Source organism: Narcine bancroftii, chromosome 5, assembly GCF_036971445.1.
Source record: "Narcine bancroftii isolate sNarBan1 chromosome 5, sNarBan1.hap1, whole genome shotgun sequence".
Taxonomy (NCBI): Eukaryota; Metazoa; Chordata; class Chondrichthyes; order Torpediniformes; family Narcinidae; genus Narcine; species Narcine bancroftii.
The window spans coordinates 251,204,302-251,220,145 of record NC_091473.1 but is presented as its reverse complement, the minus strand read 5'-3'; the positions used below and the strand labels follow the sequence as shown (position 1 = coordinate 251,220,145).

General features: G+C 37.6%; 1 protein-coding gene across 1 annotated transcript in view; it reads left to right on the top strand.

The window, feature by feature from the left end:
* The window catches only part of LOC138765191 (AMP deaminase 2-like), a 132,363-nt gene that overhangs the window by 66,190 nt on the left and 50,329 nt on the right, over window positions 1-15,844 (top strand). Inside the window, exons 2-3 of the mRNA XM_069942114.1 lie at window positions 12,638-12,768; window positions 15,509-15,639. Of these exons, the coding sequence (XP_069798215.1) occupies window positions 12,638-12,768; window positions 15,509-15,639 (262 nt within the window). The remainder of the gene's footprint in view (window positions 1-12,637; window positions 12,769-15,508; window positions 15,640-15,844) is intronic.

The window sequence follows — 15,844 nt, the reverse complement described above, 5'->3', positions numbered from 1 at the left end:
CATATACAGGCAACCAATACATATGCAGGACACAATCTGGATCCACTGCAATTCGTCGATTGTAACAATCGCCCCATGGCAGATGTCGTAGTTTACGAGAGTCTTTGATGACATACGGAATCTCCTCAGAGACCTCACAAAGTATAGCAGCTGGTGAGTCGCCTTTGTGATTGAATCAATGTGAAGGCTCCAGGACAGATCCTTGGAGGTGATCACGCCCAGGAATTAGAAGTTCTTGACCCTCTTCACTACGGAGTCCTCGATGAGGACTGGGTCGTGTTCCCCTGATTTCCTCCTGAAGTCCACAATCATCTCTTTGGTTTAGCTGATATTCAGTGCGAGGTTGTTATCGTTACACCATTCAGTGAGCTGATCTCTCTCCCTCCTGTTCGCTTCCTCATTGCCGTTTGTAATTCTGCTGACAACTGTGGGGTCATTGGCAACTTGTAAATGGCATTGGAATTGTGCCTGGCCACACAGTCGTGGGTGTATTACAAGTAGAGCAGTGGGCGAAGCACACATCCTGTGTTGATGATCAGTGAGGAGAAGACAGTAATACCAAAGACGGGGAAGGATCCATTAACACCAGCATCATATAGACCAATATCTCTACTTAACTCAGATAATAAGATAATAGCGAACTTATTAGCAAACAGATTGGCTGATTATGTATCAAAAATAGTAAAACAAGATCAAACTGGATTTATTAAAAGATGAACAGCGGACAATGTCTATAAATTTATTAATCTAATTCATGCAGTTCAAGGAAATAAGAAACCAACAGTGGCTGTTGCTTTACATGCAGAAAAAGCTTTTGACAGAGTAGAGTGGAACTACTTATTTAAAATATTACAGAAGTTCAGTCTACCAGAAAAGTATACAAATTGGATTAAAGCATTGTGTAATGGACCCTTGGCGAAGGTAGGAGTAAATGGATATGTATCGAATCAATTTAAATTAAGTAGGTCAACTAGACAGGGATGTCCACTATCCCCCTCATTGTTGGCCTTAGCAATAGAACCTTTGACAGAACTGATAAGAGTAGAAAATAAAATAAAGGAGGAGTATAAAATTAGCTTATTTGCAGCTGACATTATAGTATACTTAACAGAACTAGAGATATCAATAAAAGAATTACATAAGAAATTGAAGGAATATGGAGAAATATTCCTTCAATTATTCCGCAAATAAAAGTGAAGTGATGCCAATGAGTAATGCAGATTATACAGAATTTAAAAAAGGATCACCATTTAAATGGCAAGCCCAAGCAATCCAATACCTAAGGATCAGGTTAGATAATAACTTAAGCCACTTGAACAAACTAAATTATCAGCCATTAATAAAGAAATTGCAGGAAGACTTAGAACATTGGAAAGAATTACCGCTAATGTTGATCAGGAGGGTAAACTGAATTAAAATGTAAGTGTTCCCAAGGATACACTACTTATTTCAAATGTTACCAATTCCCTTAACACATTATTTTTAATGAACTAAAGAGAACAATAAGGAAACTCTTGTGGAAAGGGAGGAAACCAAGGGTAGCTTTAGATAAATTAACAGAAAGGTATAATCAAGGTGGTTTGCAGTTACCAAATTTTAGATATTATTATAGAGCTGCCCAATTAAGGTATTTATCAGATTTTTACCAGACAAGGGAAAAACCAGACTGGACTAAGATAGAACTAGATAAAATAGGCGAGAAGGTACTGGAACATATACTTTATAAGTGTGATGATAAACTGGTGCAATATAAAAACTCACCAATACTGCATCATTTACTTAATACATGGAAGAAGATCCACTTAGAAAGGAAAAAACCGAATTACCAAATACCAAAATTATTATTGACGCAAAATCCGCTAATTCCTTTTACAATGGATAACCTTTCCTTTAGAGAATGAGAGAGAAAAGGAATCAAAAGGATAGAAAATTGTTTTTTGGGAAATAATTTATTAACGTTTGAACAGTTGAAGTACAAATATGGAATAACTCATTGTACAATGTTTGCATATCATTAATTGAAAGCTTGCTTAAAGGATAAAATGGGAAACAACTTGAGATTACCGGAAGGAAGCAACTTTGAATATGTGATTACAGACATAATGATAATTAAAAGATTTATAACGAACATGTACATTAAGCTGCAAGATAAGGAAAATGATGAAATAAACTATAAACCTAAACAGAAGTGGGAAAAGGATCTAAACATAAAGATGTCTTCAATGGAGTGAAGTCTGGTGCCTGTGATGTCACAGGTCGAGTTAACAACCCTCTGGAGTTTATTCTTGTCCTGAGAGTTGGTGGTTCCAGTGATGCAACCAGCCAGAATGCTCTCCACGGTACCCCTGTAGAAGTTTACGAGAATCTTCAGTGACATACAAGTTGTCATACTTGATTTTTTAAAACATTTTATTCGTTGAAGGTTTTGTATGGCATGTTGTTGGTTACATTTAGTGCCTAACGATGTTAGCATGAAGTATTTTGCCTTTTGAATTCATGCCAGAAATGTGTTGGAGTAACTCTCCTTTTTATCTCTTGTACCCAACTCTCATCCAAGGAAGGGTGACTTTGGAAGGAATAACCTTGGCAGGTTTAGTAGATGTTTGAGCTTCTCATTTTAAATTGGGTGTTGTTTTTGCCTGCTTTTTTGGGATGCACATGTCTGTTTTCATGAAAAGACCCCATAATTTCATGTAAAATGTGTTCTTTTGTTTGTAAATTATGCTGTAAAAGTTGTCTTTAGTCCATGAAAAGGAGATATTAGAGCAATGTGAATTTGTGCCGATCTTTAACTTTCTATCCTAAATCTGATGGTGATATCTTGCAGGCTTTGAATGAACAGATGTGAGTGAAAATAGAATGACGTGGTATCCTGGAAATGTCTATTACCCAAGGAAGATTAGATTGAGGCCATTAAAGGGAATGATTAAAGAGGTATCTGACTCAAAAATCTGGTGCAAATTTATACTTTCTATTTGTGTTTTATTAATATATAAAAATATAATTCCATTGCTTTCTCCTCTTGGTGCAGCATACCTTTTTAAAAAAAAAAAATGTTTTTCTTTGGGTGGGAGAAGTGTGCAGGCATTTTCATTTTGCATCGTGTGTGGTAGGTGCTTGGTACAAGCTGCCAGGCGTAGAGGTGGAAGCAGATATGATAGTAACTTTTAAAGGCTGGTAGATAGACAGCGCTCTGCAGGGAATAGAGGAATATGTAACATGTGCAAGGAGCAGAGATCCCGTTTCATTTGGAATCCTATTTGGCACTGATATTGTGGACTGGAGGGCCTGTGTTGTACTGTTCCATGTAACTCGAGGGTTACTAACCACCAATGTAGGCTTCAGAAGTCTTGTTATGGTCAAATTTGTTGTTATCATCAAATGAACAATGGAACCTGAGGAAGCAGGAGGAGAAATTTACTGAATTAGCATGGTGTATGAGATCAATAGCAAATACAATGTAATTAAAAGTAGACGAAGACTAGTGAAATGTAGCACATATGGGATGAAGAGAGTTACAAACATACTTAAAATAGTTTTTTTAAGTAATTAGAATGAAACTAAAAGATAATAGGGCGGCACGGTTGGTGTAGTGGTTAGCGCAACGCCTTTAAAGTGGTAGCAATCAAGGCAAGGTTTGAAACCTGCGCCGTCTGTAAGGAGTTTGTATGTTCTCCCTGCTTTGTGGATCTGTCTTGGAGCCTCCACATTGATGCAATCACAAAGAAGGCTGGCCAGTGGCAAATCTTTGTGAGGGGTCGGAGGAGATTCATTATGTCACCAAAGACCCTCGTAAACTTCTAAAGGTGTACAATGGAGAACATTCTGGTTGGTTGCATCACTGACTGGTATGGAGGCGCCAACTTTCAGGGCAAGAATAAATTCCAGAGGGTGTTAACTCAGCTTGCAACATACAGGCACCAGCCTTCACTCTATCAAAGGCAGTGTCTTAAAAAAGCAGCCTCTATCCTCGAGGACCCACCCCCCCCCCCCCCGCCCTCCACTCAGACCATGCCCTCTTCACTCTGCTACCATCGGGGGAAATGGTGGGAACTCAGTGGCACAAAGACAGTTTCTTCCCTGCTGCCATCAGATTCCTGAATAATCAATGAACCAAAGACACTGACTTACTTTTCGAGCACTTATTATTATTTTCTAGTAAGGTTCATAATATGCATATTTACACCATGATGCTGCCACAAAACACGGACTTTCGTGACTTGTTCATGGCAATAAATTGGGCAGCATGGGGTCTTAGGCTGATTAGAGTGCTGTATGTCTAAATTTAAAATTTTCACCATCTATAAGGTATGTCAGGAGCAGGACGTAATACTCTTTACTTTCCTGGATGGGTGCAGTACCATATGATTCCCAAGAAGCTCAATACCATCACTACAGAGCAGTCTGCTTGATTGCTTTGCTATTAACCATCCAAACATTTGTTCCCTCCATCAACAGTCCAAAGCAGTTGCAATGTAGTTATTTCCCCAGGCTACTCCCAACATGACCTCTGAAAGCCATGATCTCTAACACCAAAAAAAAAGGACTGGCAGCTGACAGAGGGAACACTGCCCTGGAGTTCCTCACCAATTTGCACACTATCCTTGGAAATATTTTGCCACACTTGGGTCAGTACTGGCCAAGTTCTGGAACTCTCTACCCAATAGCATTGTTGGGATTGGCTCCAAGCTCTCAGGAACAAAAATGCTGGGTTTGCTCATGACGTTTAGATCCCAAAATTTAAGTTTGTTTTAGAAAAAATGTGGTTCATGTATCTTGATCAGTTCTGAGTCATGCGTGTAACACTGAAATCAGAAAATCTAAGTTGGGTCTAAGATTAGAAACCAGGATTGAAAAATCAACCGTTGCCTCTCTTGCTAATATATAACAGAAGCTGCATGTTGTCAACTTGGGTGTCGTGTAGTGGATGGAACTGAAATGGAATATCTTGAGTTGCTAATAGCATATATGTAAATTGTAAGGGACTGAGAATCCATTTCTACCTTTAATTTTTATGGAGGAAAAAAAGAGATTCCTGACTCAAAACTCAAAAACTCCCAAGATACATTTAGGAAGTATTTTGATACTAAAATAATTGATTTGTTTTCCATATTTCCTTATGATATAGTAGGCTACTTTTGGCCCATTGAATTCATGATGGCTAATCCAATTCCAACCAACAGCCTCTTGTCTGAAAGTTTTATCTGTTTCCAAGAATGCCAATTTGGGTATTATTTAAATAAGTTAAGCTTCACGTAATTGAACTTTGAAAACACTTTTCATTCTCTGGTCAAGTTGCGCACTTGGGAAATGTTGAAAAGCCAATTGTGAAATGTGGATGCTGTGAATTTTGTTGGCGATAGAGGGAATGAATGTACAAGGTGATGGGATGATGCACCAATCAACTGATTAACTTTGTCTTGGCTTGTGCCTTGTGGGTGGTGGAAAGGCTCTCAGGAATTTGAATGTCAGACACTTGCCTCGGGGGTGGGGTGGAAACAGCATTTGACCTGATCTTGTATTTGTGTGGTGGATCAACTAAAGTTTCTCTTGACTTCTCTCATCTAAGTATGATTAGATATATAATCATTTCATGCGGACGGGGCAACTTACAAGAATATGAAGAGCCAATGTATTCATTGCTTCAGGAATTCCCATCCGTGTGATAATTTGTCATCCAAGCCGAATGCAAGGCAACCTAACCTAATTTTCTCAAAAATGACTGATTGTAATCTTGCATTGCTGGATTGTATTGATGACAGTATTTGCTGCATATCTTTATAGTGTGTGTATTGACTGACAGGATAGCTTGCTAATTAACTAAGTTGGGTGGCTTGGAAAAGTATTCAGGGAAAAAAAAACTGATCTGTTCAGCCTGATTTGAGTCAGGTTTGTCAGTTAGTCCATAGAGTAGCTTTGTTTTTGTGCAGTTGAGATCTGGCAATTCATTCTTGAGAAAATTAATAGCAAGAAACCCTCCAGGGGGAAAAAAATCTCAAATTAATTTTGATGCTTAATAAATAGCATGAGGCTTTTCAATGCTTTAACAAATAACCCTTATTTTGCATCATCAGTAGAATAGCCTGTTTGAATTTAGATTACGAGGCTAAATGCAGTACATTGATACTTTGCTTAACATTCAGGAAAGGTTCCTATGAGTGATGGTGCTTATGGATTAATGACCGATTTAAAACATAGTATAGTGAAATATGTTGAAGACAGTACTGTGCTAGAACCTCGATAAACCCCTGCCCACCAGCTGCTGTGTGTGTCGTGCCAGAAACCTGGGGTAAACCTTGCCCTCCCTGTTGCTGTGCTGAGAACTTGGGTGTTGGGAATCTGGCACCAATTCAGCAAGTGTTTCCCCCATTCTACCTTTGACAGGGCTTCCTCTTTATAATCTCCTTCATCCCTTATTTTGAAACGTTCAAAAATATTACTTCTTAACTGAAACCTTAACTCCTTTTCTCTCTACCGATGTGACTGGCTCACTTATAACTTAACTATTTTCCCTTTTTATTTAAGCAAATTCAACATTTGACTTTGGCATTGCTTGATGAAGGGCATTGATTGAAATCCATGATAAATTCTGAAAATAAGTCCAGTAGTGGGTTCAGTTATAACACCTTACTTAAATTGCAGTTTCAGAATTTGGTGAATCCATGATATCAGGCTCCTATCATAATGGACCACATCCACCCGTGTGCCAATCCTGCTTTATTTAATGAAAGTTAAGAGCATGAGCGTTCCCATGCTCTAACTTCTTTCTCGGGCACTCCAAGGTTTGTAGTCTATTATTAATGTTAAAGCAAAAAGGATTTCAACTAGTCCAAATGTTAAGCTAGAAGTTTAAAAGAAACTCTAGATGATGGGAATCAGGCATGAAAATACTGGCATTGGCCAACGGTTTAGACATGAATAAAGAAAGAATTAATAATTTGTCTTTATGACCTTTCATTAGAATCTGCCTGAAACAAATGAGTTGTGAAAGTATTTTATCATGTGTTTATTTAAGAATAGAGATGAAAGTCATTTGCAAATCAACAAAAAATGGGTAGCATTGTATTCTTTGAATGGGTCCGTGAGGTGTACCTAGATAACAATTAGTTACTGTATTTCATTTACAGAGGAAGGGTCTTAAAGGTGATCAGCCCGTAAGTAGAAAAGACTATCTTTCTGCAAGGTAATGTTTTAAATTGATATAGAAATAAATGATACAACAAATCTAATTGGACAGTGCCATGAGAACATAGCTGACTAGACGAATGAAGTTTTAGCCAACAAAATGGAGATGTTTAGGTTGAGCAGGGTTGGTCTCTCTAGAAGTGCAGACCAGAACAGCAATGACTAACTCCAAAGTAATGAATTCAATACCTTACAAATAATTGTATTTTACATTAAATAATTGAAAGAAATATCCAAAGTGGAAGGAACTTTGGGTGAGTTAACTCAAATAGCTAATTTCGGTGTTGTAGTTTCTTTTCTGAGAGAAATTTCAGGAAAATATGTGGATTGGTATTTTGAAACCTAATTTCAAAACCATGGATGTTTTTGGTCTTTAATGATTTGGGGGAGTGTAGTGTGGAATTGGTGAAGTGGAACAAAGGTCATGGATTTAATGCTGGTCTTTTGTGGAGACAGGCTATCTTGGCAATTATAGTACAGGTACCAGGAAAACTACTGCCAAATTATTCTCATGTTTAACAGCAAATGCTGTTCATAAAATGTGCTGTTTCCAGCTTTTCCTTTCAAAAGTACTTGATTGTAAAGTGCTTTGGGATGATCTAAAAGAAGGCAAAAGTGCTGCATAAATGGCTGGTTCCCTTTTATGTATTCTTCATACCACGATTGAAATCGCTTAGGAGATTCTTAAATATGCACGTGAGAAATCTGTATGAGAAAATAGTCTGGATCTGCTGCAAGATCCCAGTGGAAGAGGTCCCAGATTTTTGACACCCCATTTCCCAATATGAAGAAGTATGTTTAAAGGGAAAAGAGCAAGATGGAAGGAAAATATCAAATCAGAAGAAGTGATAAAATAACAGTAAGAATATGACCTTTCTAAATTTGAGGAAACCATAATTTAGCTTTAGGTTGTTTAGAATCTTTTGTGCAGTTTCTGTTCGGGACTATTTGTCATTCAAAATATTATTTGGTAATTATTTTGAATGTACATTATTATAAGGCTTATCAGGCAGTGAGAATGCTGAGTGACCAAAGGAGCTGCTCACACTAACCATCCAAGTCTTGTATATTCATGGAATTTATTTATTTATAGAATACTTGTCCTGAATATGTATTGTGTGTTAGGTTTGTCTGTGTTTTGCAGAGGACTGGAGAACGCTGATTCGTCAGGTTGTACTTGTGCAATCAGATGACAATAAACTTGACTTGATCATGCTTTATGCAGAATGTTCTGGTGTTAGAAATTGATCTTCTGTTCTTTGTGTAAAGGTGTAAAGTAGCACTAAAGGTACAAAATAGTTAATCTATCCATCTTCTAAAATCCATTCCACTGACTTACCTACTAATATGTTTAGTTCAACTGGAGCTCAGCTACTCAAGCTGCTGTCTTACAACTCCAGGGTCCTGGATTCCATGCTGACTTCCATTTTTGCGATCTAGAGTTTACACTGTGATTGTGTGGATTCTCTCAGTTTATCCATTTCATCTGCATCCCAAAGACTTCAAGATTGGTATGTTAAATGATATTGAAAATTGACCAGTGTGTAAATAATTGGGGGAGGGGGGGAAAGAATTACAATATTATATATCATTAATTACATGTGTGAAGAGCTGATTTGAAGTTGCATGGCATGACAAAGATAAGAGATGAGTACGCACACCTCCTCACTTGTCAGGAAGGCTCAACAACAATTACACTTCCTGAGAAGATTGAAGCGGGTAAGGCTACTGGCCACCATCCTATCGACTTTCTATTGAAGCTCTATTGAGAGCGTCCTCATTGGCTATATAACAGTGTGAAATGGTTGCTGTTGAGCATTGAATCAGAGGTCAATCTATAGGACCATGAGAGTAGTAGAAAGGATCACTGGGGTCTCCCTCCATCAAAATGATCTTCTAGGATCGTTGTCAGAAGAGAGCTTACAAAATCGTTAAGGACACCTATCCCCCATTGTATCCTCTAGCTACTCCTGCTGAGAAAGAGATACAGAAGCATCAGAGCTAGACCCACCAGCCTGAGAAACGGCTTCTTCCCATGGGCAGTGAGACTGCTGAATGATTGATGAACTGCTCATGCAAATCCCTCTGAGTCTCTGCTATTATTTAACAATATTTAAAAAATGTTTATGTATGTACTGCATATACTGTAAATCACTTGTAAATATGTTTTCTATGTCTCTCTGTGTATTTGGATGTTTTTTTAAAAACTGAGGACAGAAGAACACCATTTCGTCCAGTTGTATTTAACAATTGTGTGACTAATAATAAACTTGAACTTGAATTAACCAGCCTGTGTTTTCTTCTGTCTCTTGCTGTGTTGAATTTACATTGAGACTATGGTCACAGCAGTTCCCCTTTCAATATATTCTGTGCACACCACTGCATTTCAATTAATTTTATAATTTAATTTGATGGATTTTATTTTAGTCTTTTCAAATTTCTTATTACAGTTAACAGCTGTTTGCTACAAAAGCCAAAACTAATTAAATCTGTTTGAAATGTTGCAATAAATTTTGTTGTTTCTACCTTTTTATTTTTCACATGGATCTGTATCATGGCATAGTGGGCAGAGTTTCTTGTCCCCTCATCACTCAGGTCCATTCCTCACCTCTAGTGCTCTCTGTGTGGAGTTTGCACACTTTTTTTCTGTGAGGAGGTGGGTTAGCCCCAGGTGCTCTGGTTTCCTCTCACATGCAAAAGATATCATGGTCGTTAGATTAATCAGGAAATATAAATTTCCCCATGTAAGTGTACAGTAGGACAATAAAGGTATTGGGGGACCTTTACGGAGCATGTGACAGAGGAAATGGGGACTAACACAGTGTCTTGACACGACCTTCGCAAGGGGGATTGGGTAAGGGCAATAAATACTTCCCTTGATGATACTCCTATTTTTAAAATGAATATAAAATTAAAATTAATAACCGCATTCTAGATTTTGATTTTTGCAAAATCAAATCAAGTATTGTGGAAGTAAAAGTAAAATGTTATGTCAGAGTTGTGGATAGAAATTCATCTGAGGTAAGGAATTCTGAGGCAGGGTACACTACATTTATTGTCTTTCAGGTCAATGTAGGCTGTTTTTTTAAAAAAAATGGAAGTGTGAGTTGAAGTAGTCCTGTGATTGTAATTCCTTTGTTTGGTGTACATGTGTTTGTAAGCTTTCCTTATGAATCCATTCAGAGATATATTGCGCAAAATGACGAGCAGGTAACTTTGTTCTCCTTGAACAAGAAAGCATTGCAATTTAATCTAAAAAAATTTATGTCCATTTAATAGCCCAGAATTAGGTTTCAAATTGATGGTATGTACTGTAATTGCATTTTCTATTATTGTATAAATTATGCAGGAACCGAATCTATACAAGCTGCAGCAGACAAGTACTCCTCTGACATTAACCTTACAAAAATATCGCTTTTCCTTCCATATCCTGTGACCCATGGAGTCCTATTTTCATGCATCAATTTTCCATTAAATGAATCACAAAATGTTAGGACAAGTTCAAAAAGGCATAAGGCAGCTATTTAAAACCTCCAGGTTAATTCCTGCTTTGTACTAGCAGTGACAAAGATTGTAATTTGCATTTATTTATAGGAGTCATGTTGAAAGTTCTTAAGAAGTTTAGAAATAGTTCAATGATTTGTAGAATCATAGAGTTGTGCAGCTCAAAAATATCCCGCTCGGCCCCATTTGTCCATTTAGACCTTTGACCACATTAGGCCTCTATCCTTTACTACTTTTCTCTCCATGTACATCTTCAAATGCCCCTTGTCTGCTGTAATGTAGCTGCCTCTACCTTCTCCTCTGGCAGTTTTTCCGTGCAACCACCACCACCACCACCAAGCCTTGAAAAGCTTGCCCTTCTTTCAATCTCACCTAAAATATATAGTTGTAGACTTCCCACCTTTTGACTCTGACCCTCATAATTTTATAAACATACAAACTTTGAGATTTGGTTATTGTGGACATGGATTTTAAACATTCATTGAAGATTATCCACATTTACTAGCTGCTACATCCTCCTTGCCCTTCTCTGATATCACGAATGAAACATGGAAGGAACGATGTGCAGGGACCATACAATAAATACTCAGTTTCGTATGATACAATACAATTGGCTACATAGATTATATGTTACACCTCAAAAGTTAAAAGAATGGAATCCAACAATATTGGACAGATGCTTCCGTGGCAAACAAAACATTGGAACAACATTACATGCAATTTGGACATGTACAAAAGAGATTTTTTTTTGTGAAGATTTAAACCTAATATTAAATAGAATTACAAAAAAATAGGATCAAAAGATCCAAAAATCCTCCTGTTAAATAACATAAAAGACAAAGAATTAGTTCTAAAATTAGACAGGGCTCAAAAGATTTATTATGAAGGCCCTCGCACAGCAAAAAAAATGCATAATGACAACTTGGAAAATGGGAGCAACTTTAACAATACCATGGTACATAGAAATGAACAAGTGCATTCCATTAGAAAAAAAATTACCTACAATCGAAAAGAAAAATATGCTTTATTGGAACAAATTTGGGAGCCATACATAGAGTGTATTAGAAGCTGCTAATTTCAGACCTCCATCTCTTAAAGAGATAAGATACAGTACAAAAATATTTAAATATGTAATTTTGGATGACACTCTTTCTTTTTGTATTCTTCTATTGTTTATTTATTTTTCTTCTTTTATTTCTTGCTTTAAGTTATGGGGTGGGGAGGGTGAGAGGAAGGGGTGGGGGGAATAAAGATCACTGTGTATATTTTAATAATTAATATTTGTATATATTGTAATTGATATGGTTCACGGTGAAGTATTAAGTAAATTTTTAAAAATTATAATAGGAGTTTTCAGATTCCAGTTGGTGTACTTGAAACGTAAATAAGAACAAGCCAGTCCACGTCAAATAACATAGCCTTTTCATTTCCAGGCTTTATGAACATAGTTTTGGAGACACTTTGCCCTTGTATGTTTACTTCTGTCTCCCATTCATGTTCGAGCCTTTCATCAAGCCCAAAACATCTTTATTTTGCTGTTTACAGAACACTGCTTGCCTTGCTGAGTTTCTCCAGCATTGTGCTTTTAATTCAATCACAATGTCTGTAGACTTTTCGTGTTTAACACCCATTCATGCATATTTGATCAAAAAGCTTTTTTTTACATTTTGTTAGGATTTACGGAATAATGCATGACGTTTTTTGTTCTGGAGGACATTTAATAATCACTTGTTAATGCTGCAATCAAATTTGATTATTGGAGATGCTTTTGATGCCCATAAAACATTTAATTCTCCATTGACGTTGGTCAAGGAAGTGGTTACTGAACAAGGAGGTTATAAGAAATAAATGACAAGATTTGTGCATCATTCATATTATAATGAGGTCATTTTACTTTATTATTTATTGCTGTGAACCTTTGATCAAAAGATTTTCTTTGTTTTCACAGATTTACCGAAGACAGGGACCCTGAAACAGATTCATTGCTCTCAGTCTCTCCCTGGAACTCCACTCTCTTTGAAAACTTTTCCAATAAATCTCCCTACATCCATGGATGGAAAGTTTAAGGAGATTGCAGAGGTGGGTGGTTTATAATTAGCTGCTCTAGTTTCCTCGGAGGTTGCCTTTTTAAAAGAAATGGAATTAAAGCTAGGTAAAGAAGAAAATCTGCAGGTGCTTGTACTGGTGCAGTACTCAAAAGAGCTGGAGAAGCTCAGCGGGTTGTGCAGTGTTCATAGCAAGTAAAAAGCCAAAGATATTTTGGGTTTGAGCCCTTCTTCTGGAATAAAAGCTTCAGTGTTTAAATGCTAATTATTATTTCTTGTCCCATGAATAATAAGCGTAACACTTTTGAAAAGATTATCACAAGATATAGCCCCATTGGCCTATCAAGTCTGCTCCACCATTCTAATCATGAGTGGATCCATCCACCCACTCAGCCCCACTCCCCAGGTTTCTCCTTATAACCCTTGATGCCCTGATTAATCAAATACCTGCCAATCTCTGCCTTAAATACATCCAATGACCTCTCTTCCCCAACTACCTGTGGCCACAAGTTCCACAGACTCCCACTAAAGAAAATTTTCCATATCTCTTTTCGCCTGAAATTTCGTTCTAGAACCCCTACCATGGGAAACATCCTTGCCACATCTACTCTGTCAAGGCCTTTCAGCATTCCAAATATTTCTATGAAGTTCCCTCATCCTTCTATACTCCAAGTACTGTCAGTCATTCCTCATATACTAACCCTTACATTTTTGGTATAATTCTAGTAGATCTTCTCTGAACCTTCTCCAAAGCATGTTTTTTCTCAAATACGGCAGCCCAGACTGTGCACAGTATTCCATGTGAGGTCTCACTAGTGATGTATAGAGTCTTAACATCACATCCCTGCTCTTGTTTGCTATCCCTCTAGAAATGAAGGCCAATATTGCATTCACCTTCTTCACTACCAACTCAACCTGGAGTTTATTGATTATGTGTAAATGATTCATTTCCTTTTGAATTTTGAGGGGTGTTTCTTAGTCTTTCATATTTTACATTCTCATTCAATTGTTATGCATTTCTTTCCAAATAAACCATTTATTTTGGCATGGTGTATTATTACATCCACCTATCTACGTATGTCCATACATTTTAAAATTGTTTACAGTTGTATTTATAACAGAGCATCAGATTGAATTATGGGATTTCCAGGTAGGAAATGGAAATCATTCAAGTCTTTATCTTTGGATCCAAATAACAATCCCACATCATTTCTGGTGGCATTATCGTGGCTTTTGAAGTAGACTGTTTGCAGCCTCGGTATTCAATTTGACGCAGTCCAAAGGTTCCAATAATATATCCTCTTTCACAAAAGGTCGTCATCTTCAGCCCGTCCACCCTGTTGTCTGTATCCTGTCCCATCATCCCTGTCCCTAGTGACTTGTATTGACATTGAATCCCTTAGTATTTAAATTTAGACAGACAACACAGTAACAGGCCCTTTCGGCCCATGATATTGTGCCACCTAATTACAACCAATTGACCTACGGTCCTTGATACGTTTTTGAAGGGTGGGAGGAAACTGGAGCCCCTGGGGAAAACGGACGCTGACATGGAGAGAACATACAAACTCATTACAGACAGCGCAGGATTCGATCACCAGTCCTGGTTTGCTGGCGCTGTTATAATGTTGTGCTAATTGCTACACTATCCGTGGTGATTCTGATTTTTTTTTTGGGGGGGGGTTTCCCTGTGATGTTGCTATTCTTGCTCTTTCAAAGGAAGAAGAAAATGTGGATGTTCAGGGAAGAAATACAAAATTGTGAAACCTTGTTTGGTGAAAGTACAGATGCATATTCTATTGGAAAATTAGGCAATAAATCTCTGTCCATTTATCAGTTTGATCTGTACAAAACAAAGGCTTTTCAATTTGAAAGGTGGGGGGGGAGGATGAGTTGAAATATTAGGACTGAAAACTTTCTGAACATTCATGTTAAGCAAAATCTGACTATTTTAAGAATCTTGTACACATAAAAATAAAAATGAGTACCGATATAAAATGCATTAGAGTCTAGAAGTAATTTGTGTATGAAGAGGGTCATTTACTGATTGAAGTTGAACTTAGTGAAGGATGAGCGTGCATTACATTGAATGAATGCTGTTCAGTGAGAAATCTCTTGGTGCCTGCCCCATTGACCACCGCCAGTGGGCTGATCTCGCCTCAAACCGTGCATCTTGGCGCCTCACAGTTCGGCGGGCAGCAACCTCCTTTGAAGAAGACCGCAGAGCCCACCTCACTGACAAAAGGCAAAGGAGGAAAAACCCAACACCCAACCCCAACCCACTAATTTTCCCCTGCAGCCGGTGCAACCGTGTCTGCCTGTCCCGCATCGGACTGGTCAGCCACCAACGAGCCTGCAGCTGACGTGGACATTTACCCCCTCCATAAATCTTCGTCCGCGAAGCCAAGCCAAAGAAGAAGAAGAATGTAAAATTTCTCCGTGTCATTCTTTGTTCTCAGTAAAAATCATGTTTACTTTATCATCATTCATTTAGTTAATCTTTTGTCCTGATCTTATCAAACTTGGTATCCAACTGCACAGATTTATCAATTTAACAAATATGTTCATATGTCGAAAATACTTTATTTTTTATGCAATTATGTGGAAAGTTTGGCAAAGCCAGACGTGCAGAAAACCTTAATTTTTGATTATTGTTTAAAAAAAATCAATTATTCTTGGTTTGCATAAACAATTGCTCTCCTGGTCCTTCCTAATCAATCGTGTGTGGCACGAGAATTTATTGGTCCTCTTTTATTCTTTATTTATGGCACCAGGAGCTGTTCACGCGATCGCTCACGGAAAGTGACATGCGGACAGCTCCCTATGAATTCCCAGAGGAGAGCCCCATCGAGCAACTGGAGGAGAGACGACAGCGATTAGAACGTCAGATCAGCCAGGATGTGAGGCACGTTGAAGTTTCATAGCACTTCATAATTCACTCCCACGTACATTGATTTTTCATTCGTCATCATTGATAGTGATTTCACACTGGATTTTTACATTCCCTCAGAATAAAAAAAAATCAAGTCATTAAGGAATTATTATAGAATTTGTTTAAAATACATATTTAGTAATAACTGTTAATTATTATATGAATAAAGATCCATTGT